Genomic DNA, 27,404 nt, shown 5'->3' with positions numbered 1-27,404 from the left:
ACACACACACACACACACACACACACACACCATTGACTAATAGTTGCCCTCTGACTCTAGACGACCCCTTCTGTGCTACCGGAGCACTCAGCTCCTCCTCTCCTCTCCTGGTGTTCCTGTGTTGCTGTTTTGGGTTCCTGTTCAGAAGCTGAGGGTTCTATTGTTGTGTGACAGCGGTTCCTGTGTATCCTGACACGGCCTACTGCTCCCTGTGTCTGCCTTCTTCCTCCTTTATTCGATTTGCATCTCAGGTGGCCTCATCCTCACTTTACTGTACTATTGGCACAGCAAGACTGATAAATAATAACCCAGATGAAGTGCTACATTGCATTGTTGTCTTGTAAATAGAGTTTCACATGAATTGCTTTATTGCAATGAGTTTAGAGGCCATGCTGATTTTATGATGAAAACTTCTCATTTACAGTGATACATAATTAAAATTACAGTAAGGTGGAAGAAGTGCAGCTTCTTAAGGCTTTACAGTGTTTTACAAGTTTATGTTCCGTAAAAAAATTGTAGCCATAGGTCATATTATTTTGTGTGAAAGGCAAGGCAATATACAAATTATTAACTTGAATTGCAAAGGAATTAAATCCACAATATGTGACTTTTTATGCTGCTAGGGGTCTCCTAATTAAACCAATGACAAAAGTTGTGTTTGTTTGGTGTCGTCTTGCAGTACTGTGGGATCATGCAAAGGCATTCTCGCAACCATTACTGTCACTGCATTCAGGTGTTCCCTCTTAGGATTCAGTTAGGAGGTTCAAACAGCCAATTTATCCACAGAAGTCTCCTCTCCAAAGAAATAATAATTAAAACTAGTAAAAACACTGAATAAAGCTGTTTAGCAGACAGCAGCTGACTTTTTTCAGCTTCTCTAAAAACTTAAGATCAAGACTACCGATACCTAAAATCCTTCACCCCAATAGAAGTTAAAAAAAGAAAGAGAAAGACTAAGATCTAAAAAGAGTATCATAAAAATATGGCTTAAAGCTGCATAACAAGAGGCCACAGATCCATTTATAGAATCAGATATAGCTGTTTTGGTTGGAAGGATGATTGTAAAAAAGTGAATCCTGAATTTGTGGAAATTTGTGGTTCAGAGAAATGGCAAACACATTATATCTGGAGAGACTTTTTTAAAAGATTTTTTATAATGCATACAAAGGAGTTATGTTTGATGAGATCTGGGACCTTGGACTTGATATTTTCAAGGTATGGAACAATCTTGTGTCTAATGTAACACCTCATTTTTATCTTTTTTACAACGTATATACACACAGCTACTGTCTATACACACTGCTACTGTCTATACTGCTATTGTACCTTTATAGCTACAAATGTTCTTTTTTGTCATAGGTAATTAGTAGGGGAAATGATGACCCTGGTATCTCTGTGGTCAGGTGGTACCTTCATGTCGCTGCTTTAGATTAAAATGGAAAACACATCTGACATGATTAACAGCCAGCCTCCCAGACTTAGGTTATCATTACCACTCCAATCTGTGCTGTTTGACTCTCAACAGGTTTACTCCCCACCAACCACGCTGCTGTTGCAAAGCACCTTGGGTGTTCCCAAACTCGCCCGCTGGTAACCCATTACCTAGACATACGGAGACAAACGGCACAAAGGTACGCAAATGTTGATGCAATCAGGTTGCGAAAACATCTCCAGGGCCACCATGCAAACCCCCCTGCCCCCCCTCCTCTCCTCTCTCCCTCCTTCCCTACTTCTTTTAATCTCTCCCTCTCTCCTTCAATTATCACAATGTCACCACCACCACCACTGGGAAAGTTTCCTTTTGGTGAATTAACAGGAAAAGAGCTTTGCAGCGGGTAAGCTGGATCTCTCCTCTGTCATTGTCATAGCGGTGGCTCTGACAAAACAGTTTGCGTACCTGCTTAAGTATTACAGAAATTAACACCTCCCTTCCAGGTACAGTAATCAACGGGGTGACGGGAGACAATTAATTAGGTCCATCTGCATCACTGCCTTTACATAATTAATGGGGCTCATTACTGAACCGCTAGTATGATGTGCAGCATGCTAGCACACACACTAGCTCAGAGCATGATAAAAGCTTGAGGAAAGTGAAGATTTTTTGTTTGTTTGTTTCATTTTGTACAGATTTCCTTCTGGTTGATTAATCTGCAGTGTCAAATGCAGTTTCCAATCAAAATCTGCCAACTTTTTATCGGCTTATTCCAAAGGTTCTGTTGTCCCCCATGATGAATCATCTTAAAAGAATGACACTAAGTCACATAACCCTTCAAGTAAGTATTTAGCAGGGGAGAAAAAAATGGTAAAGTCAATGCAAAAATACATCCGTTACTTTATAGAACAGCTGCCAATGGCAACCCAATCAACCACACTTTACCGTAAAGTATGCAGTGGTGGAAAAATATTCAGATCCCTTACTTAAGTAAAAGTATTAATACCACACTGCAGAATTACTCCACTACAAGTAAAAGTTCTGCATTCAAAACTGAAATAAAGGGACAAAAGTATCAGCATCAAAATGTACTTAAAGTATCAAAAGTAAAAGTATTTGTTATGCAGAATGGCCCCACTCAGATTGTTATATGTATTCCAAATATATTATTGAGTTATTATTTTTGATGCAGCAGCATTTTATCTTGTAAAGATATGGCTCATTTAACAACTCAATGTACTGTTATGAGGTTTAATTTCTAAAAATGTCCCTTTAAATTAAACATGTTTTTAATATTAAATCTCAACCTGAAAAGTAACTTAAGCTGTATGCTAAATAAAAAGTATAATATTTGCCTCTAAAATGCAGTTGAGTAGAAGGAAAAAGATATATAATATGGAAATACTGAAGTACCTCAAAACTGTAGTTAAGTATACTACTTGAGTAAATGTACTTAGTACATCCCACCATTGAAAGAAAGATATCATTATTTACATTTATTGCAAAAATGAATCTCCAAAATTTTTTTTGTTTAAGCCATAATGGAACAACAGCACACTAAAAGGTGACGTCTGCTGGATATGTAAAAAGCAGTGGGGTATTAAATGTGTAAGGTAAGTCTTTACGAATTTCAATTATGAAAAATGCCATAATTGTTGGGTGAGCTAATGCCCCCTCTCTCTGCTGTTATCCACAACACTTCAGGCTAATGATCTTTTATGGAAACTCATTCTTTTCCCTTCCTTCCTGGGATCAAATTAAAGAGCACACAGGTAGATGGATCCTTGAGTCATTCACCTTCTTTGCTTAGCCGGTAAGCTCCACTGCTGACACCTTAACCCGAGAGTCATATTTAAACCTTGAAGCAACTCAAATGATCATATGGCATGGAGGGATCTATAATATAAAGTTAATTGGTGAGAAAGTAAAAATTAGATTATGTTTTATGACCGCCTTGTGAAAATTACAAGTTTGATAATAATAGGCCATTTGCAGGTTGGTTATTGAATGTGGATTCTTTTTTTATTGTTTCAGTGCTGGAGGGAGACACAGTGTCAGAGAGATTTTGCTGACTTCTGAGTTACAGCACAGCACATCCGGAAAACTAGTTTTACCTGAATTGATTATAATCATCTTTCATTTTGTTTAACTTGCTTTAACTTTGCCCTGTTTTGCGTTCCTGCCTAGTATAAACAGTAGTAAAGTCATGATCTCTGCACACTGCAAATGCATTTCCTTCATTAATACAGATGTTTTAGTTTGTCGTCTTCTGTATATCTTAAATAAAAGTCTGTTCAATGTTTTTCCTCATAACATCTTCCCTATTGCCATACACCTTTTGTCCTCTGGGGTCAGAAATGACCCCGCCTGGTTTGACTGTTATTTAAAGCATATGGTATACATTGTCAATCAATCCTGTGTTACACCTTTAGTATCAGTCCAGTCCATTACTATAAATGTTTCCCTTCATTTTGGAATTTAGGTCCAATAGACCTTGTTTACATGAAAGTATACCCTGTTTTTTGAAGTTGTATCTGCTTGTCCCACTAGGTGTTTTCCCATTTTAGTTGCTACTGCAGGTGATTTGACCAGTGATGACCAGTTAGGTACAAGAGACATGGATGGCTTACTGAAATTGCCAACAGGGCACAGGCCCAGGGTCCCATGGTGACCATGACCTTCACCAACAAAAGACACTCAAAAACATAACCAGGAAGAGACTCAAATAGATTACAAAGAAACACAAAACAACAAACAAAAGAGGCTAAACAACTATGAATTCAGTGTGTCTTTTTCCTATATGTAAGATAAACAGTGGGGCCTTTTGCATGTCTGTGCCCGGGGCCCCACTGTCTCAATACCCACCCATGACAAAAGACCCTGATTTTACAGCAGCCAAGCACAATGCAAACTGGCAGACAGAATTTTTTTAAGTTTCCAGATATATGCACAGTCCAGCAACAGACTGCTGCCAGTGATGCAATGCAGCTTAAACACCTCTATAGACTACAGACGATGGTTCTGAAATGACGGCAAGTTATCATCTAAAGTACAAAATTCACCTTTAACTGACTTTCACTTGTGATTCCCTCAATCATTTTCCATTTTCATTTGGCACGTTTGGCATCTGACATACAATTGGTATTAAATGAGGCTTAAACTAACAAGATATACGTGCAGTTCATGTTTGCCACAGATCTGATTTGTTGAAAATGTCATACTTTATCCTTTTTAAGAGCGTACTGTTCAATAACTTTCTAAAATTGGCTCAGTATCAGGCTGCTGTTCCTGTGAGTACCTTGTTTTCCTTTTCCTCATCCCTCCTTTCTCTCACTCGGCTAATGAAGGCCTCGTGGCCCACTGTTATTAAAATTACGCCCTTGCCTCTGATATTAATTGGGTCCGTAATAAGGAATGCGTCGGATTCATTATTTAATTGCAAGGGCACATTTGGAATACAGTTTCTGAAATGTATTTTTAATGAAAAACACTACATCCTGACCTAATCATATCAACCTTATTCTATCTAATTAAGGATGCAAAAAATCATTAGAGTTGCAAAATATTAGCTTCAGCTCTGTCGGGCTGCTCCTTTGCTCGCCTTCATGAATATATTTTTTTCCTGTCTATGATAAATAGTTAATGAGGGAAAAATGACAAAAATTTGCATGTAGGCAAATTAGTCTAATAGGGATATGTCTTTGCTGAGTTAGGAAAGTGACCCTTTTCACAGGAGAAATTGTTACAATAATTATGAAATAATGGCAAGGCCCATCTTATTTTGATGAAAAATGGCCAGCTTGAATAATGTAAAAATCATAAAATGCAATAACCCTAAATTTTCATCATGCTGGAGAATGTGTTAACGTGTTAGCATTTTATCAGTTTAATAACGCCAAATTAGGAAGTATGCTGAATGAAGTATGCTGTAATTGTTGCTGTGGAGGGAGATATGCAGTAATGCAAGGATGATTTAGCAGTGCCACCACAGCAAGAGGCCATCAGCGGCTAAATGAAGCATTTTCTTAATCACAAACTTTGGGGGTGTAATTTCTTTCAAAGTCTCCAAACATTGGGAGGTTCAATTTTCTCCCAATAAACAGGTCCATCACCATCCCATTAGCAGTAGTGTAGTCACCTCTCGGAGCCAGGGCTGCAGTTCATTAAAGCTTACAAGCCTTTACAAATATATAGGACAAACAGCAGCATACGTGTTATGTATGGAGTAAAATACAGTTTACAATTTTCAATATGAAGAGTTTCAAGTATGATAATTGTGCTGTTTAGTTTTTTTAGTTTATAGTACAACTAAAAATTGACACTTTGAGAGAGAGGGGACAACATGCAGCAAAGGGACACAGGTTGAAGTCAAACCTGGGTCACAATGTTAAGAACTCCCTTTTAGTATATTGCTATAACAGGGTGACCTAAATGTGCCCTTTTCAAGCACCAATTAGAGACCATTTGCACTGGGATCATACCAGCTGATCAGTGTGTATGGAAGACATGACATGAGATAAGTGAGTTTGGTGAAACAGGTGAACTGTGTCTTATTTATTCAATATGCCTAACAGCCTCACATGGTCAACTTTTTATTCATAGTAAGGAAATATGTATGTATTGTGCTGAAATATTCTCTGGTTTACGTCCCTTGTATGTTGGTAACTTTCTGACCAATCAAAATGAGATGACGTACAAATTGGTGAAGTGGGGACAAACAGCATGCATTTGGTTTGTTGTGAGTTTGTTTCTGTTATCTTTTCAGGTAGCATATTTTGTCCTCTTCCCCTCTTCCTACCCCCCCTACTTCTGGGCCTTCATCTTGACCTCAATTACAAAACTGTTAAGTTTCATGACTTGCACGTTTGTGACACTATTGCAGAGACAAAATTTGTCCACAAAGAGACAGACACATAAACACTTCAACCACCTCTGTGGTAATTTGTGTGACAGAAGGTTTTCTCCAGAACCACATTTTGCCATGATGACTCACACATGCCTTCAAAGTGTAGTCTACTTTCACTTTTATAGAAATATTAATTACCTTGACTCTCACAAAACATGTCTTGGTTTGGCTGAACTTGTTTCTACTCACCTGTAAGACCAAACAGTGCACTCGTTCTTGACAGCCAGTCCATCTTAGTCAAGAAACCGAGAATCAACTGCAGTTTCTGATTCTATTTTACCCCTTAACAGCCGTATGAACTTGTGCAAGCAAAGAGCAAGGGAGTTAATGAACATGGAGAACACCGAGCGATGTGTGCCACTAACAAATCCTGCGGAATAAATTAAAGTGGGCTGCAGTTTGATCGCTGCGTTCCATTTCCCTTATCTCAACAAGTCACATGTTCAATCACTATGCAAAGATTTTACATCGGGTGTAGGCTCAGTGCTAATACACTGCCCTTCCCCGTGTCATCACCATCGACCTACGCCGAGCTGTCAAACATGCGACAGCCTCTCTCAAGCAATAGTAATTTCATGGAGACATGCATTTATGTGAACTGGAATCCTGCAATCCTCCATGACGCCAAGTTGTCCACATTACAAGAATGCCCAGTGTAGCATATGCACATGCACCCCAGTATGTGTGTTGATTGAGCAGTCTTTCTTTAATGAAATATCTTCGGAAATTGGTTTCCACAGACTAATCAGGCAGCCCGCTAGCCGAGTTTCTGTTTTGGTAATTATCCTGTACTAATTAGAATGAAGCTAAAGACCTCTGAGATGAATCCTCAGCTTTCTGAAATGTAACTAAAGAAAATGTAATGATATAAAATGAGCCTATTCTATACATCCTCTCGGACTAATATCTTCTTTAAAGTGACCAAATTGAATTGTGGTATTGATGAATAGTTTGATACCATCATGGTCACATTAGTTCTGCCACAGCCAGCCTTTGCTTCAGCCCAACCTCCCCGGGTTACAGACAACTAACTGTAATTCCTCCCCTATACACAGACCAATCGAACAGACAAGTATAAGTGACCTTTGGCTCACTCTCATTAAGAAAACATCCATTAGCCCAATTAATCACCAAGGGTTTGAGGAGAAGAGCATTGTCTAGAGAGACAGGAGAGGCTGCTTACCTTGCGCCTCTCCCCGTTGAAGCCTCTCCACTGCTCCGCCTTCTTGACAACGTAGCTCAGTTCCTGATTGGACAGCTCCAGGTCTTGAGGCAGGAAGTAGGTCCCCTCCCGGGCTGTGAGACGCTGAAAGACGTCCAGCATGCGACCGTCGTTGTGGAATCTGGGACGTGTGGTGTGAGAGAAGAAGTGAGGAGAGGGGGGAAGACGCCATACTGAATCACTGTCTTTGCCCTGTAAAGGTCACATGGGGTCAAATGTCAAAGCAAGGAAAAACATGCATCTTTGCCTTGTGCCAAGCAGCATCATGTCCTCTTTTTTATATTGGCTGGCTTTTATGGAACAGGTCAAATCCCAATGATCCCAACATGCTGGAAGAACATATGAATCTTCTATTGATTACACAAAGCATATTTGCAGTGTGACGCTCTATAAAAGTCTAATACATCAATACAAACACAATGAAAGAGCAAAAGGAATCAAACAAATTGGCCTGTGAGTGGGAAGCACTTTGTTAACACAAGCTGTAGCGATGTCTGTGTTTGGCTGTGTGTCTGCGTGGTTGTACATCTGTTACTGTGTGGGAGTCAGATCCTGGGATGTTCTTCAGTGTTAATGCCGAGCTTCAAAGATGGCAGATGCAATGGACGTGCTGGTTGCAGATGTGTCTGGAGAGACTGGCCTGAGTCACAAGAAAACGTTCGGCACAAGCAGAAGGCGTATTGATTCATACCTCCAGATGAGCGCGCATCACCAAAGTGTTATTTTTCTTTTGCCACACAAGGGTGCATGCAGCCAACCCCTAAAAAGAATCACCATGTCTGTAAACAAATGCCTTGGCTGACCATCAAAACCAGCAGACCTTGTGCCCTTCCATAGAGATTCTAGCCTGTCAGAGGGTAATCAACTCTCAAATAAAACCGACATCAAGGAGACGGGGATTTATACAAGACGCTGGTACGGAGCTTTGAACTCAGCATCATTCCCCATCGCTCTTGGGAGAGGGATGTTTGTAGAATCTTGACCTCAGACACAGGAATAGCATGCATTCATTTTCATCCTACACTTGAATTGTGCTTCTCATTCATTTATGCGATCTCTCTCTTGGAGGAATTCACCATCTTTGCATCTTTGGGCTTCAAAACAGGCTCATTTCCACGATGTTGGAAGTGCCCTGAATGTAAGTTTTTAGTTACTTATATCTGGGGTTCGACCTGGATGATAAAGCTCTCATCAGCTCCTCTTTGGTGTAGGGGTCACCTTAAGGACGTGCGTTAACTTACGGCATACATTTTTAACAGAATATTCATGATGACATGACCAAGATGGATAAAAAGGCAAGGGTATTTTTGTGTGGGAAAACTAGGTATGTTAAATGCATTCAAAAGGAATTTCAACAACAATATTTTCTATCTTTGTGTTAAAATCAAACAGTGGTGAAAGGTAACTAAGTACAATAATGCTACTTTATAATTCTAATACACTAAATCTCCCAGTCCAGTGAAACCTATGTATCTCCACATCTGCTGATTATGACTTTTTGTTTGTAATAAACTGAAGGATGAAGTGTTCCTTTACACTTTAAAAACTGTCTCAGATCAGCTGGAAGATGCATGGATATTAATTTCAAAAACAGTATGTACAAAACACAGACCAGGATCACCTTACTGTACAATGAGTACTTTAACTTTAAGTACATTTTGCTGATAATACTTCTATACTTTTGCTAAACTAAGGCTTTAAATGCAAAACTCTTACTTATCTCTGCTTGTATTATTTTATAGTGTAAACTTCTTCCACCACTGAAATCAAATAACTGACTATGTTATATTATTCTTTTATTACCAAAAAAATACAAGAATGTCCAACCTCTGAATCCTGTGCTGATACATATGGATTTTTAACCGCCAATCAGTGCATGTGTCCCTTAAGAAGAGGTGATCAATAAGTGATCTGGCTGTGGTTATGGAGTCTAGGTGCCTCCTCACCCCTGACTTCCTGTTTAAACAGCGTGCTGTATGAACATTTATACACATGCAAACTTGAGAAACACAGTAATTGTGTAAGGGAATGCACATTAAATAATTTATTTTGTATTAATTTCAGTGTAAATGCACCACTATCAATGTAACACTACTCTTTCTGCTGTTTATAAAGTTTCAAAGAGGATAGAGATGTAAAACACATCACTGATGTGTATATTTGCAGCCAGTGAATAAAGGCTGCCTAAAATGTAATTAAAAAAGGATAACAGTCCATTCTATCTATACATATAGCCCCAGGCATTTTTTTAGAAATAGGTCACGCTCTGTGTCAGAGCCCCTTCCTTGTAGCCAATAGGAAACTGTAACCCATAAAATTATCAGCCTTGCTTCAGCCTCGTGGCCTACATTCAATACAAACCCGTGTGGCGGTTGAGTGGCAGAAGTCATTATTCCCGGCTGCTGTTTTAATATTGTCCATTTAGCTGGAGCCCGATAAGCGTCCCGCTTACTGAAATTAGATGGCACCCTCTCCTCGGCCGCCAATCTCAAACTGATTAATTCAATAAGGGTTTTCTTACATTTTGAGCCGTTAATGGAATTTGGTCTTATATGAGGGTGGGAGAACACACCTTGGATGAATACTGAGTTACATTATTCAGTAATTTATCACCCGCCCTTCTACTTTTTTTACTTCCATGCTGCAAAAAAATGATGTCCTTCTATTATTTAAAAAGTGCAATAGTCATCTTTTAAGCTGGAAATTTGGAATCACTGGTTCTGCAGTGCATATTTAAGCCTGCCCTCCTATCGCAATGACGTGCCAATCTCCTGTCATTTTCTTAACCAGAGAAAAAACACAATGTTTGACACAACAGTTAAAAGCTGCAGTTCTCAGAAAGCTTCAAAAAATCTCTATAGAGGACATGAAGAGGAAAAATGTGTCAAAAAATTTGAATTTAGGAAGTAAATGCTTCAGCATGGGTGACCTCAATCTGCAAGACATGAGTGGAACACATAGTGCAGTAAGATAGAGTATGAGTGTTCACCACCATGTATATGCAGTCCATTTCAATATGTATGAAACCTGCAGTGATACCAACCATGCAAAACATTCCGCCTAATCTGATAACGTAAGGGGGTTATATGTTCACGCTATATCAAAACACATCTAACTTCTGAATTAGAAACGCTTTCAATTTTCCAACCAATTGCAAAGTATGGTGTGTTCAAAAAAAGGCAACTGTGCGGCGCATGTGTCTATTTCTGCTTTTGTGTCTGGTAACTGAATGTGTGTGTGTGTAGATGTGTGAGGTTGATGCATAACTGCATAAGTAATTCCATGCGACTATAAAATCAAAATGGATTAGATCAACATTTGTTTTCATTTTCTGTTGGGGTTTTTTGTGCTTTTCTGTGGACAGAGGAGGAAGGAAAGAAATGGTGGATGGGGTGGAACATGGCACGAGGCTGCGGGGGCGGAAGGTTTAGAGTTATTTCTGAACGGGTGCTTGAGAATAGTAGGCTGGTGAGGGCCAGAGTTGTTTCAGAAAGGGTCTTCCTCTTCATTGGCAGACTGTCCCTACAGGCTGTGTCAATTCAAAAATACCCAAATTATAATTCCCAGCTAGAGTTGTGTGCGTGATGCTTTTCAGCCACCAGGAAGGTCAAACACAGAGTTTAAAGTCAGGGCTGAATGAGCAATATGGAATAAAAATGGAACTGGGTCCACTGGAACCAGAATCTTTTGTAGTTATGGGAACATGCTCACCGCTGTGTTTGGCCTCTGTGATACACCTGCTACTTCTTAATACTGACTTATGTTGGTTGCTCTCATAGCTTCAGTTACTGAGTTAAATTAGGTATATTCATTTATAGCATTTGTATTGTACTTTGTACTACATTTGTCTGATAGCTTTACTTTTCAGATTACAGTTTTTATCCCCTTTCTGTCCAGTGAAACCTACGTATCTCCACATTTGGGGATGAAGACTTTTTGTTTGTAATAAACTGAAGGATAAAGTGTCTTGGATCAGCTGGAAAATGGATGGATATTAATCCAAAAACATTATATATTAAAAAAAGTCCAGGATCACCTTACTGCACAATGAATACTGTAACTTTAAGTAAATTTTGCTTTATTCATTTTCCTGCAGATGATTAGCTCAAAGAGAGTAACTTTGTTGATGAAAAGACATTGGCATAACGTATTTGTGTCTCAAAATAATGCTCAATATTTTTTACTTAAAATGCAAGTTAAAAGTTATATAAACACGTATACAGGAGGTTGAACTATTTTGAATAGTGCATCCATCTAGCAGCCTACTGACAACTGTGTAAAAATGCTTTCATCAATGTATTTCCTTCAACTCTTTGATAAAAATTTCAAAAATCAAAGATTAAACACAAATATTGTTAGCGTTACCTGCATATTTTAACGTCAACTGTCAAACTAGTATTGAATTGCTTGTATACAATTAACATATTGTTATTGTATTTTTTGGTTTTGTGAAGAAATGTTTCTAGGTTTTTTAGGTTAGAACAAACATTCCTATTTAACATAGCAGGATGGTCAGAGCGGCGGCCATTTTTATGTGTACCGTTACTATTGCAATTGCATTGTTGCATTGTATGTGCATATCATAAAATACATTCTCAGCTAGCTCAGTGATAAGAATTGCATCATGTCATCATCTCCTCACCTGAGTATGTTAATGGAGAGGATGGTGATGGAGAGCAGGAAAAGGACCGCATAGAGGAAGAGAGTGATGATGACTCCCGCTGCACCTGATTGGTCGGCTCGATAGAAGTGCCAGTAAAGCTTGGCTGCGTCACCCACAGGTGTGTCTGGGCTGTAGGCGAGACGCTGAGGAGGCAGAGATTGAAAGAAAAGAAAATAAAAAAAACATCAGACAAATCTATAATTGGACATTTGCAATATGGGGAAGCTCTTGCCCAGGATTGAGATTGTTCACATGGTGGCTCAAGAACTTTCACATCCTGGTCAGCTGTGTTTCTCTCACTGTACAACTTCATTTCTTAGTACAAAATAGAACAATTTGATCAAGCACATTTTCAATGTTATTTAGCTAGGATTCAATTCACACATCACCTCGTCAACTGTTAAAAGTCCAAATCATTTCCAGTCTTCGTCACTGACAAAATCCAAGCCACTGCCAAAAAAGACACCCATCTAACCTTCACATTTTCTTTCTCACCCTCTCCCCTCCCCCTTTTTTTTGTAATCTAAAGTCACTTTGCCAAGATAAAGTGAACTCCTATTTAAAGTGCACAAGTGTCCAAGTTATTTTTAAGTGACTTACCCCGAGGACGGCGTCCACTGCAAAGACTGCCAGGGGGTCGAGGACTGTCCACACTCCCTGAGCCATGATAAACTTTGACGTGAAGGAAGGGAGTGAGCCAAATATCTGTTGACAGCCCCATCTGATCAGAACCAGCAGGAACATTACTGCGTTCAAGGTCAGGGGACCCACCACCACCATCGCCAGCTCCTCCCGGGTGTGGAGCAAAGAACTCTGGTATACGAGGTCCACCGTGTGTGCGTGGAACTGGAATCTGGCGGGAGAGGAAACGGAGGCGGCTGATGTGCTGTGATGTGGGCAGAGTGTGAAGTGTGTGCGTGTGTCAATATGATGTTGTATATTTGTGTTTGTGATGCGTTGCAGCTCAAGGGCAACCAGTTCCAGCAATTCACACACTATGTTATGTTGTTTGTGGTTGATTCAATCATATTTAATTAGTTTGATGACAATTAACATTGTAATTTGCTGTATTATTGGTATGTGCTGATCCCTGATATGATAATGTTAACACTTAGATAAATTAATGAGATAATCTGTATAAATATATATATGTATATATATATATATATATATATATATATATATATAAAATAAAACAACTAAAAGTAACAGTATTAACACATGCACATGCAGTTTTTCTTGGCCCACTATTGAAAGTGAGACTCCCCATTTACCGCAAGCCTCATGAGTTTCTTAATCTTCCCATCAGTCAGGAGGAGGTAGAGCCAGTGGTGAGAGAGGAGAGGTCCAGTTTTTGCTCATTAATTTCCATCTGATTTGCTCCAAGAGTCAAGCGTCTCTGAGATTCTGTCCATTAATCTGACAGTGAAGGTCCATTGGTGTTTTATCTGAGGCAAATCTCCTAACACACAGATCCAATCCTCTGAAAGTCCTTTTAGAGCACAGAGATTACCTCACTGAATGACCAGCACACACACACAAAGAGTTTAATGTTATTTTTTACACTTTAGGCTTCTCTTTTGCAGATAAATTGTTAAATCTCATTCCAAGAATGACAGGGGCATATTTCATTTATAGTGAATCTTGATCTAATATGATGAAACTTTCCAGTTCAATAAATTGTAACAGCATTTTGACATTGGCAGCATCGTTTCATATCAAATATTGACGGTGATCATTCCATATTAGATCGAATTTAGCGTCTCTTCAAATGCGATTTTTGAAATATCAAAACTGCATGTGGTATTTATGAAATGTTTTAAGCATGTGCAGCGCTTTTGCCAGGCAATGTAGATCTTGATCAGTGAGGGAAATATTTTACAATTACTCAAAGGCAAAAATGTGTTTGATATGTGAGTATTTTCAGCTTATGCTACAACATAATTCTACTCCATAACATTTCCGAGAGAAATATTGTACTTGGATACATTGTAATGGTCATTGTAATAAAATACAATTAACTTCCCAACTGGACAATTACTATTGGCCTGATCTGACTCAGCTAAAAAACGCTACGTACACATTGATGCATATAAGCAACTAGTGGAAAAGACCTCATGATGTATTGTATTTTATTGCACAAGGCATTTAAACAACACCTTGATAATTATTTACAGTATTTTTGTGGCAACTAGTGATGGACACATGAAGCTTCATGAACCATTCTCTGCCCACTAGATGGCGCCATTCTCTGAAAGAACACTGAATTACCATTTCTTGAGCCTTTTTTTACATTAAGAGCCCCATCTAGCGGGGTCAACAGATACAATTAAATGGTTCATGAAGCTTCAATGGACATCACTAACAAAGAGCAGCGGAGGTGTATCAGGTGAGCAATTAAATATGTACCGACATTTTCATGGACTTTCTGATTTTTTTTCTGTTGGAAACCAATTTTTTTAGTTGATTCTGACCCATGAATGCATCACAAATGCCTTATTTTGCAATGTTAATGTAAGTGAAAAATAACTTATGTAATTACACTGTGATTGGGATCTGCCCTTCCATCAAGATTAATGAAAATTGTGCCAGTAGTTGCTCTTTAATCCTGCTGTTAAAAAGACAAATACATTACCTCTTTGGTGGAGGTAATATCCGTCCAATAACATATTGATACTATATATCAATGATAGAAGCAATTGTGCATAATGAGTACTTTTGCATTTACTTTAAGTTCTGCAAAAATAACAAAGGGCTGGTACTGGACCAATTCTAGACTGTTGTTTTACTTATGTCAGTATATAAAACTGCACTACAAGAAAAAAAAAGGAAAAAGGAAGAAAGGAGAGCTCATAGGTGACTGAAGCAACATTGAGGCCAGAGACTCTGTTGCTCCTGGGCACACTTTGCTGTCCGTTGATGTCCAAGGGTGGATTATGGGGGAGGAGGAGGCAAAGAGACACAGAGTTAGAGAGGAAGAAAAAACAGAGTGAGATAAAAACAAGAAGGGAGGGAGGCCTGTCATCACACTAGCCACTCTGACTGTCACTTGGCCTCTCTGTCGCTCTCTCTCACTGGGCACCACCAGCTCTGGCCATTGCATGGAGAGAGAAATGCTCGAAGGGAGAGCAGCAGATTTGGACATGTGGAAGTTGTCATCCGACGTTGACCCCCTCTGTTTTCACATTTTTGTTTTTTCACCTCCTATCCACCCCCTCAGTCCATTTTTTTTCTATTCCGCCACATTTTTTTTTCTCCCACAGCCTTGCTCTATCACTTTCCATGATTTAACGCGTGATGTTTGCACCCCCATGTTATTGTAATAAAAACCTGCTTGTATGCATGTTTGCAGCCAGCTTGTTTTATTGTGATGAATTAAATCAGCACCATATGCTATTGAGATGTGATTTAACAGTTCTGTGGTATCTTATTGCTGTTTATTATCGATGCTGTGTACCAAATAATAACAATAAATTCCTTCCAAATAATGTAGCCTTTTGGGACTTAAAGCCGTGTGGTGAAATCAACAAACTCCCCCAGCAATGGTTTGTTAATATTGAGAGAGTCTTGTTAAAATGTTAATGGGGGGATTCCAAACAGATGATTTGGGCGTATCCAGTGTGTGTGTATGTGTTTGCCAACACACACGCTCAGACACACTGCACATCCTTGCTCTCTCCTCTGCTCCTTAACCCCTCTGCAGCCTGTTTCACAACTTTGCATGTGTGTGAGCTTGCACGCATGAGTTTGTATGTGTGTGTGTGTGTGTGTGTGTGTGTGTGTGTGTGTGTGTATGTGTGTGCGCATCTGCAATTTGCATATGTGCTTCAGTAATCTATGTATGTATCTGCTCTCCATGTAAAAGGATTTATGTCAGCAGCAATGTGTGTGCCCAAAAAGTGTCTATGTAGTTCTACTCTGTGTATCCATACACTCCCCCCGCCCGTATGTGTGCAAGTGTGTGTGTGTGTGTGCATGCAGGGTGATATCAAAGGAAGCAAACTCACTTGTTGACAGGAACTGCTATGGCCTGGAGGTAGAGCCACTGGCTGCAGTAATGCAGGTAGAGCCTCACAAACCACATCAAAGCCAGCAGCAGCATAATGAGGCCGAGCTGCCGAACGGAGCCACGCCAGCTACTATGCGGCTGTTGTTGCCTCGGCAACGGCAGGCCCAGCTCGGACGGCAGCATGCGGAGGGCCAGGCGGGCTCGATCGGACAGGCGTGATGGGCGGGAGCCAGATCCAGTCAGTGCTGATCTGTTTTTGGACAGAGGAGAATCAGACACACCATGCATGAGAAAGTTTTTCATTACCTTTTCTTTACTTATTCCAATAAAAAACAACATTTAGTCAGATTATCTTTTGTCAAATGTCTTAAACTGACACTTTTTCAATGTCTTTCCTTTTGCATTTTATTTCAGCTAGATAGCTTGAACACAGAGTGATTAAACAGTTCCTGCACATGTGTGACAGTGTCAGTAAAGACTGTTTAAAGAGCAACATGTACTCTCTCTGTAGATCTCAGCAGGTTACAAATATAAAGGTGAGAAACAACACAACATGTTATGTTTATGTATGTATGTTTGAATTCACAATGCAAATACTTCCTTTTCTATGCATTACATACAGTATTCAAATGCATTTTTTTTTACTATCATCACATGCAGGCACTAAATAATAAGTAGGGAAATGTAGTATTCAAATTGACACACATTCACACACAAACAGATAGGAATCCCTTCCAGCAGTGCTCAGCATCCCTCAGCACCTCTGCCTCCTCTGTGCCGCCCTTTGTCAGGCCTGCTCAACTATTCCCTTTCATATAGAGGGCACAGATGGAACAGTGGAGGAGAGGAGAGGAGAGGAGAGGAGAGGAGAGGAGAGGAGAGGAGAGGAGAGGACAGGAGAGGAGAGGGAGATCAAAATATGTTGGGCTTGTAACAGCCTAGAATAAAAAACCTCATACATACTACATCCAGCATGCGTGCATAGTAAATAAGTGTATAGTTACAATGTGCCCAGCTATCCATTTATTATAGTTTGAACATGTCAACATATACAGACACTGATGACCCCAATCGTCTGGCCGGCAGTAATTAGACGAAGGCTAAAGTAGGTGTATACAGAGGAGCTGTGGTTAGAATCACAGAGTGTGACTTAAGGCCTTTGCCTGTGGACATCCCTGTGTCTCACCACTGTGTCCCAGAGCACAGTTGGAATTCACTTTGTAGTGTGTATCTAGGGAAAATGGTACACTGCCTAAAGACGAAAAATGAGAAAAAAAAACAGAATCAATTGTATTGCCCCCTCCCCATCCTACCAACCAAATAATTAGGCTAGACTTACATCAAAATGCAGCATTGTGTTTTCTCGTGCCTGTACTGCTGCTGAAATATGTACAGTCACACGGCTACATTTAAAACAAAAGAGATCATCTTTCTTGTTCCTGTGAGGTGGCTACACTCTCTGAAGTGTTAAATTATTTGAAGTTATCAAGTTCCTTAGTGGATGCACACAAGAGCGGTGGTGTAGCGTACAGTACATGTGGGAGAACTCGAGATTCATTCAGAAAACGCTCAGTCAACAGTTTGGGATGATAAATATTCATAGCTTGGCTGAAATAAACTCGAGCAGAGAGGATAAACATCTGGCAGAAAAGTCAGTTACCGGTCAGTTCGGTAGTTGAGATTTTAAAAGTACTGCATGTATTCCAAGTGTTTGACTGCATTTAGATACTTTGAGATGCTGTACATTAAAGATTTTGTATCTAATGGGGATGTACGGAAACTTGTGTTGCATTTATTGTGATTTTATTACATGTAAATTAAACCTGAAGGCACTATTTACTGTTGTTTTGGTAAATAGCAGTTTGTTGTAAAGTGAAAACTGTCAGCTTTTCATAATGGGATGCCACAGCCTCTATATTAATTAATTACATTAGAAATGAATATAACTTTGAAGTAACTACCTCAAATATTTAGGCGACAGGAGATGTTGCAAAAATAGATTATGTATGTCAGCTTTCAGGTCACCGCAACAAAAATAAGTTTTGATGTAACTGTATGATTTTGAACAGTGTGCAATTCTGATGTCAAGTGTGTTTATACAAGATTCTTAAGTGTAACACACACCGAAAAATGATAATGTATGAGCAAATGCGTGTCTCTGCTTTTTTATTATGATTTTGACAAAGGCCCTTCCATTCTGTTCCAAGCTTTATCACGACTTGCTTCACTGTGTGGTATAAAACTGCTTTCCGCATGTCTGCAGAAGTGGAATTACAGAGTAGACAAAAAAGCAGTGTGTCACAGACACAGGCAAGATGCTACCCTGTCAAGTGACATTAAAGGAAAACAGCAAATACAACCTGACGCCCATCTTTCATATAATGAAGATATTGATGATGCATGAAAGAAGGAATATTTTTAGCCGTCTTCGTGTGGCGGCCTCTTCCAAAGGAAACTGGTAACATGATGTGAAATCTGTTATCACCACTGAATTGATTTCATTATGGCACCTCCAATTACAAAAGTACAATAAAGAAAAAGAGGGAAAGGCAGGGGGTGGAGGTGTGGGCTTTTTATCTTGCAAGAACGAAGGATGTTTCACAGCTTGTCCCCCGAACGACTGATAGCATGTGGCGTAGCGGGCCCAAAGATGAAACTAACCATTTCAACAGGCATGCATTGGTACATAATACTATATTTTAATTGTAGTATGATTCTGTGAAATCTGGGCCAGAAGCTGTTCCCTCATTATCTCAGTTTTGATACGGTTGTTGTTCATTCCCATGTCATCAAAGCACGTTGCAAAAGGACTCCTCGTTCTCCTTAAACCTTACCACAGAGTGCCAAAGCCTGTAAATCAGATTTAACTAGCATATATCTGTCAACCATTGGAGCAAGAACCATCTCCTGGACTGGTTTTCCCAGGCTGTGTCCCTTAATGTTGTATGGCATGACAGTAAACGGGAGCTGTGCTCTTAAAAATAGCACAAAGTGAATAGCAAGTACAGACAAGTATTAAACCTCTAAGACGGCATGGGTAATGAGAGATGGAGGGGCGGGGGAGGAGAGGAGTACAGTGGGGTGTTACATTTTAAATAGCAGATTTGTGGTGAGAAGGCTCCAGGGCCGAGGAGAGTGAAGGTAACCCTCAGAATCCCTCTGCATCGCCCTGATGGCTTAAACCCTCCAGTCTAAGGCCACTTAAAGTATTGGACTTATCCCTTTATTTTGAGGATTAAGTTATTTTCTGTCACTTTCTTATTTGGGCCACCGGCATTGTTTATAAATGCACTAAAACCACACATCTTTACCACACAGTCGAAGAATGGCTTGCTGTTGGGGAAATAGAGAAAGCAAAAGATACAGTGTGAAAAATAGACTTAAAAGATTGACAGATAAGGTGATTGTTTTCTTAGAGGAGTGCTGAGGTGATTATGGAAGTGTGATTATCTTAGGTGTCAAGAGATCGGACTGGAGATACCGCATCTTTGTTTACATTTCAGTTTTGAAGAATGCTGATAATGCATTTGTTTTGGATTGCGAAAGTATCAGTCATCTGTCCTCTGTGGGTTACATAACTAGCTCTCTTTCTGAGGCTTTATTAAGGTTTTGAATGTTGCAGAAAATAACGTGTGAAACTTATAAGCAGATGCTCAAACAACGGACCCTAACAGAACATAGAGCTTGCTAAGTAGGAAGCTCCGGAAACAGACAAGTTAGCTAGCTAGCTAACTAGCCAGCAATCCATTTCTTGAGCTGCTGTCTGCACTGAATTAGTCTATCAGTTGCAGGAGTTTGGGAGTGAGGTTGAGGGAAAGCTGGCAACACTAGCTAGCGTTTTCTTGTGATATTTATGGTCGGATAAACACAATTTCACCGGGTGGTGCTGCGTCGCGGCCTTGTCAAACAGAAGCGGGCGTGGTTAGATCTAATGTGGCCGAGAGCCAGGTCACTAGAAATGTGTCTGAACAGGAGGGGGACCAGACGCCTCTGCCAGAGTAAATGAAACATGAGCTTACAGATATGTCTCGTTCCCAGGCTACTAAACTGCCATATCTATATATCTATATGTCAGGAAACACAGGCTTAATATTTTTCCATCTGTATCCAATAGGATCAACAGGTCAGCCAGTGGAGCACATTATTAACTCTGTGTTGCATAAACATGAACAAATATACATGGGTCTACTGATCCTGATCAATGTTGATCAAAGTTTACATCCTGTACGGATGTTACAGTCATTCCCACAATAGAAGCTTTAACTGCCTATTTATTGCATTCAAGCAGAAGCACATAGGTGTACGTAATGATTGGCATATAAGTAGGGCTTTGCACAGGTGGGGCAAATATAATACAGGAAGCTATGAAACCTCACAAAGAGGAAATCACAAAGAAACCTGCTCCCACAAGATGTATTAAATGATAATCATTGGTTACTAAGCTGGTATCATTTTCCAAAGCACCTTGAATGTGTGTGTGCATAAAAACAAGTTGAACAGAGCAGCAGTATATGCCTGCAAGGCTTTTAGATAATTGAGTCATTTTTATATCATCTTGTGAGAAGTTTTATTTATACTGAAAAAAATACAAAAAAATGCCTCCAATTTAACTTTGAGCTCACTCTTTCTCACTCACTCTCTCCCCCCTTATTTTTTAAATTTTATTTGTTCCAAGAACAATTACCATTTTGGGGCTTTATAAGCACAGCTTTTTACAGAGACCCTGGCAAAGCGAGAATACACATAAATGAGTTTCATTGACAAAATGGGAGCACAGTGGCAGGTATTTGGGGTGTAGTTAAAAGAGAATTATGGAAGAGTGACTCAGCTGCAGAACTGGAGTCCATCATGTAATTAAAATAGTACAACGATGCACCACCGAATTATTTGCAGCTGACAGGGAGTGGAGGGGAGCATAATCAGAAGCAGTGAAAAAAGAAATGTTCCACTTAATTAGGAATTCATGTTTGACTAATAGTTGGCTGCTCATTTTTACAATGCGAGGGAGGTTCTCTCATGCAGGCAAGCGTATGAGGGCAATGGAAAAGGCCACAAGTGCTCTTTGCTGTTGATCAGCTAGCAGGAGATGAGATGCATATGCAAACCCATAGAAATGTTGAATTAATGATCTTATCATATTTAATGTGAAACCAAGTGGGAAGAAACATTTACATCAGTATTAAAATGGTAATTAAAGGCATGATGTGGGGCATTTTATATAGGCAACCAAAACTCCAAATTGAGGATGTGAATTCTGGAAGATGACTTTGTATAGTAATGATGTTAATTGATATATCATCAACTAAGATAAAAAAATAGAAATGACGACTCTGTGCTGATGTTCAATAATTACTGCCAAGAAGGTCATGTTTTTCAGTTTGGTGTTTATTTGTCTGTCTGTCAGCAGGAAAAACTACAGGTCAGATTTTAATGAAACTTGGGAAAGAAGGAAGAACCTGTTGAGTTTTGGATCAGATCCAAAATGGGGCAGGTGCACAAATTATGTTTCTCTTTTGTAAACTTTGCGATATAGGGCATTTGTGGTGTCGGAATAATTGGGAAAAAATGTTCCTGATCTTACTTGCTTGCTAAAGTGAAGCATTTCCTTTACTCTTTTTGTTACGCAAAAACTGGAAAGCTATCAACGTGTTGTTTGTGTTGCTTTGTATCCATCTTGTTTCACATTACAACTTTAACACTCTAGTAGGAAGAAGGATTTCCCAACTTGGGAAACGGATCATTCAATGGGGACATGAATGCACCACTGGCCTTGGAGGAAGTCAGTGCTCACAGAGTGGCAATCTAGTTCCTGCTTACAATTTTTTCATAACCTGAAGACATCATTGGAAAGTGTTTGAAAAAGGGCAGGCACTTTCAAAAATACAACTAGGAGCTGATTGGTCTAACCACAAACACATGATTGGAAGCCTGATGAAATGGATTCGGTGATATATGATCCTGAGCTTCTTGCATAATCTTGTGATAATATGAGAACCTAGCTGCCATGCACAGTAAATTGTTTCTTGAGGAGTAACTTCCTGGATTCTCCGATAGTTTCCTGGAAACGACACGACAAAGAAAAGACAGAAAGTATTGGGCATGACCAAGAAAAAGTCCAGCACATAATGCTCCAGTTTATGCCTAGTTTTCTTGTATGGAATTTGTAAATATTGAATGTTAATAAAGTTTTAAAGGTGCGGATAGTAGGATCAGGCTAGCTTGCTCCAGTGCAATCCATTAATATACTTTGTTTAAAATGGCAAACCTATAAAGCTTCTAGCCAAAGGACCATTTAAGAAAGCAAATTTGATCAGTGATAATCCAGTTTTGTGACTCCTGCACTAGCCAAGCAAATCCCTTCTGCGAAAACGTGTTTTGGCCTCCCCACACACCTTGGAGTAGTTCAGACGTATACATGAGGTAGCCGTTTCACTGCCGTGCAACATGTGGCGTTTTTATAGATCGCCTGACTTAGCACGAGAGGGGATTAAAACATGGAAATGGCAGGTCCCTTGGTGCGCCATAAACTAGGGTGGAAACATTTCAAATGCAGATGCACCTGGGATCAACAAACACATCGAGACTTCCCACGCACTCATTACACACACAGCTACCACAGCTACCACCACAGTCCTCAACAATGAAGAACAGGTTGTTTTTCTCTCTATAAACTTTTTTTGGGGGGCAGTGAGAAAATACTCAAAACAGGGTGCCAGTAGTACCAGTGTGTAATACATAGGATGATTAATGCAGGACAAATAATAAATGAATTGAGGGGATCTATCCATTCATCAATTTGGGTGAGGCGTACAGAGAAGAGTGCTGCGGAGGCTGAGTATGGGCCTCCAGAGAGTTGCATCAGTATTTAAATGGATTTCACTTCTCTGACCTTGCCTCATAACTGCAGGACATTGTCACAAGAGAGATAGAGACAGAGCGAGAATGAGGAGAGGATGGCGAGAGAAAGATGGAGGAAATTAGAGGCAGGGAAAGCAAGATAAAGACAGAATTATTGGAAGAGAGTGAGAGAGGAAATAATTAGGAGCCAGAGAGACTAACCATGTGTTATATGTGTATATGTAGAGAGCAATTAAGTGGGTGCTGGACAAAAAAAAAGGTTTGGCATGACCTGAAATGCCGCCTTGTGCCACAGACCAACTGTTGAGTCAAAGCAGGACGAAATGGGTCACATGACTTCTGATGAGAAAAACACCATAAATGGGTTACGGGTTTGTTTTTATAAGTGTCACTCTTATGCATGTGTGCCTCCACACAAATAAAGTGCAAGACAAATGTGGTGTCAGTGCAATTATCAATCAAGCATGTTCTAGTTCTAAACTGGCACTTTATGCTCATATATACACAAATGTGCAAATCAAATTCTGATTACATCGACATCTAGGACTTGTCAGCTGTATTATTAGAGCTGCCAGTCAGACATGTTTTCCCAAAAGTTCATATTTATTTGCACAGGGCACAGCGCATTAGTGTATGTTTGTGCTTCAATGCATTAGCTAACATGTATCTGCATGTACAAATCCATTTTTAAATTCTTGGAGAGTTGTTTGCTGACTTTCGCAATCTTTTTTAGATGTTTATGTCAAACTTGGGGAACAAGTGATTACAGATGAAAAAAGAAGAGCGTGAGGGAAATGTCACCTCTGGCCTGGCTCCTTTTCTCTCTCTCACATACACACAATCATGCACAAATCACATGCAATCACTCATATGCTCTCACATATAGTTCCTGTCATTTTTTCTCAATCCGTTCCCTCCCCTCCCCTCTTCTCTCTTACGTGTCTGTGGGAAACGCATTCATTTGACCCAGACCACCAATGGGACCGCAGTCAGCTCTGACTGACAGCCACATCACTGCAGATTAACCAATCATATCGCAACATTAGCCTGTCAGGGAGCTGACAGCTCAGATTTCCATAAAGGAAGCAGCTCGTTGATTGTGTATGTGTGCGTCTGTGAGATCCGAAGTGACCCAGGGCGCGTCTGGCCGCAGAAAACCCTAACATGTGCACTCGGGCCGCGGTAGCCAGGGGCCTCTCTTTCACACATGCACGCACGCACTCGCACATGCACACACACATTCCTGCCCCCTCAGCACAGGAAAGCACTAGAGACCCAGGGGTGAACAGCACTGCCATCTCCACCCACCTCTCCTACCAGCATTACATCAGAATTGATTGACCCTTGCACTGAGTTGTGATTCGATGCTGCAGTATGCAGGGGATTGACAGCCTGGAACTAGCTGTTATTTCAGGTGTTTTTCTCTCTTTCTCTGTCTGTTACTGCAGGCCGATCTCTCTTCCTCTCCATGATAGTTAATGGCTCTTCTTCAGAAAAAGGAATGACACTGCGGGGTGCATCCTATCAATGTTTTCTGCACATGATCCTGTGCAGACGAACGATATAACTGCACACTTTATTGCTAAATTTACATTGTATGCAAACAGATGGAGGGCACAGAGAGACAGAGAGACACAGTGAGTGAGTGCTCTGATGGGCTCGGTTGGGGGAAACGGGAGGAGAGGATTGTTGGTCCCCAACGAGGCGAGCTAACTGGGGGAAATTAGGTCAGTGTGTTCCCTCTGACTCCACAACAAGAACAGGCTGTGCATGTGTGCGTGCGTGCGTGTGTGTTTTGCCTGTGCACCTACAGCGCCATACTGTTCTGCTATAGCAACATACTGTGCAGGTCTGTGCGTGTTTGTGTGTGTGTTTGTGTACGCTGCCTGCCACACGCTGACATGCGAGTACAAAACATTGGGCCTGATTTTAATGCAGGTGATAATTATTTCCATCACGTTCTCTTCTGCAGCTTTGATCAGACTTAGCAGTAGTGTTTGATAACTCAAAATGCTAAAACTGTATTCATTTTGACTCGTCTCATCTAATTGACAGAAAACTAGGATGTAACTAATCATAACATCATTAAAAGTAACAAAATAGTTCTGAATATGAAAAAAAAAAAGAATAAAGGTTAAGTGACATTTATCCCCAAATGGCCATAGAGTCTTTTGGAATAAAAGCTTTGGGGACAGATGGAGTCAGTTCTGCAGTCATTTGGCCTCCGGAGGATGTGGATGCTCTTTTATTCTACCTCCCACCCAGCTTTGTCTTTACTCTGTCTCTCTCTCTCTCTCTCTCTCTCTCTCTCCTCTCTCTCTCTCCTCTCTCTCTCTCTCTCTCTCTCTCTCTCTCTCTCTCTCTCTCTCTCTCTCTCTCTCTCTCTCTCTCTCTCTCTCTCTCTCTCTCTCTCTCTCTCTCTCTCTCTCTCTCTCTTCATGTCTCCTGATCAGGACAAGTCACACATACTATAATTGATATGAGATTTAGGGGGTATATTTCAATGTAATTAGAATCTTGATAATTGGACTAATTAGATCTAATTGCTATGTGAGAATGACTTTGATTAAAACAGGTTTCTCTCCTCAAAACCAGAGTAGAAAAAAGAAATAGTTGGGTGACATTGGTGAGACACAAAGCAAAAAAAGCTAATTGGCAATAATCACTGATGCATGAAAATCAAAATTTGTCTGAGGAACAAGAGATAGGAGCAAAATGTTCTCCGAAAAGCAACAACTGACAAAAGTATTTTTTAGGATGTAAGTAATAAAAAAAGTGAAGTTTGTAAAGCTTAAATGCAAGCTAGCAATAACTTATCGCAGTGCTGAGTACACTTAGTGCAAAGTACTGCTAAAGTACCCTCTAAGGTGTGAAATGAATTCAGTCTGAGTATGTTTACCTTTTCTAGAAGTTGTTGCCGCACCATACGAAAGCATTAAATTGGCCCTATCGAATTACAACAGCTGTATTGAATCAGGTGCTTTGATTTTGCTCAGTGCTATTCTGTGAGAAAAAAGGTGGTTAAGATTACACTTGTAGACATCAAATAAGCTGGAAGGTCGGCAGAAGCCTTTCATGCATGTTCAAACAGATAGCAGCAGCATAGGAACTCAAAAAAAAAAGAGAAGAGTAGAGAAGAAGAATCATTCCTGGCTTGTTTTCATAGTCTTTTTCATTTGCCCAGAATTGACTTGCAATTGTCAATACTTGCAGTAAAAGGAACACTGTGTTGTCTTTGAAATTGTAATTTATGGTTTACAGTTATTATGATTCCATATACCATGTCGGGTTTCTTCTCTCTATAAGAGGGATGGATGTGCTTTTGAGGTTATGAACTAGAACTGTCAAATAAAATACTTTTTAAAAAGATAATAACATTTCTAGCTTGCAGAGAAAAGCTGACACTGGCCTCACTGAAACAAAAACTTTTAATATAGTAAAGACAGATATAATGGAGACAATCAAAACAGCTCTTAGAAGATGTATTTCTAAGCAGTTCTACTTGTCTGAAGTAAAAAAATAAAGAAAAGGTGTTTTAGTTATAACTATCTGTATTTGTATCTGTATCTGTCCAACCAACAACATTATCTGTGTCTGTATTTGAATAGAGCACTGAAACATGTGTGGTCCCATTACAAAGGACAAATGTAGAACTTGTGTTTTATAACCTCACATTAATTGGTAATGCAATTACCAATTTGTGCCTTCAAAGCGTCAAATTGATATAATATAGAACGCATAGAACTGATTGAGAAATTTCAAGAAACATAATGTCCGTCGCACAGATGTGTTAATCTTTTTTTTCTCACTTTATTTGAGTTTTCCAGAATAACATAATCATATTCTGGTACATCCCTCATTAGATTAATTAGATGCATTCATACAACCCTAAATCCAAAAAAAGTTGGGACACTGTGAAAAATGTAATAAAAATAGAATACAATTATTTTCAAACAACTTTTTGACCTACATTCAACTGAAAACTGTACAAAACAAGATATGTAATGCTCTAACTGGTAAACTTTTGTTCTTTTGTAAATATATACACTAATGTATTCTGTCTTTATTTATGTTTATAGAGCGTCGCAACGCTTCTGGAATTGGGGTTGTATTAGATTCAACACAGGTACAGCTACTAAGAAAACACAATGCAGTTTAACATCTATCCAGGAGTGCACAAAAGCAGTAAAGTGCAGAGTAATGTGCAGAATTTCCAGAATAAAATATAGAATAAATAGACTGTGAAATAAACAGTAAGAATAAACCAGATATATACAGTATGAACAGTATCATTAGTAATTTACAGAGAATAAC

The 27,404-nt window shown here is 39.6% G+C and overlaps 1 protein-coding gene across 1 annotated transcript in view; it reads right to left on the bottom strand.

Annotated features, from left to right (window-relative positions):
• ofcc1 (orofacial cleft 1 candidate 1) overlaps window positions 1–27,404 on the bottom strand; it is a 101,817-nt gene that overhangs the window by 22,690 nt on the left and 51,723 nt on the right. Inside the window, exons 19-22 of the mRNA XM_059326523.1 lie at window positions 16,231–16,482; window positions 12,824–13,076; window positions 12,203–12,366; window positions 7,522–7,681 (exon numbers count right to left, since the gene is read on the bottom strand). Coding sequence (XP_059182506.1) covers window positions 7,522–7,681; window positions 12,203–12,366; window positions 12,824–13,076; window positions 16,231–16,482 — 829 coding nt within the window. The remainder of the gene's footprint in view (window positions 1–7,521; window positions 7,682–12,202; window positions 12,367–12,823; window positions 13,077–16,230; window positions 16,483–27,404) is intronic.

This window comes from Centropristis striata, chromosome 23, assembly GCF_030273125.1.
Source record: "Centropristis striata isolate RG_2023a ecotype Rhode Island chromosome 23, C.striata_1.0, whole genome shotgun sequence".
In the NCBI taxonomy this organism is placed as follows: Eukaryota; Metazoa; Chordata; class Actinopteri; order Perciformes; family Serranidae; genus Centropristis; species Centropristis striata.
The sequence above is the reverse complement of the archived record's forward strand: the minus strand, read 5'-3'. Positions and strand labels throughout refer to the sequence as shown.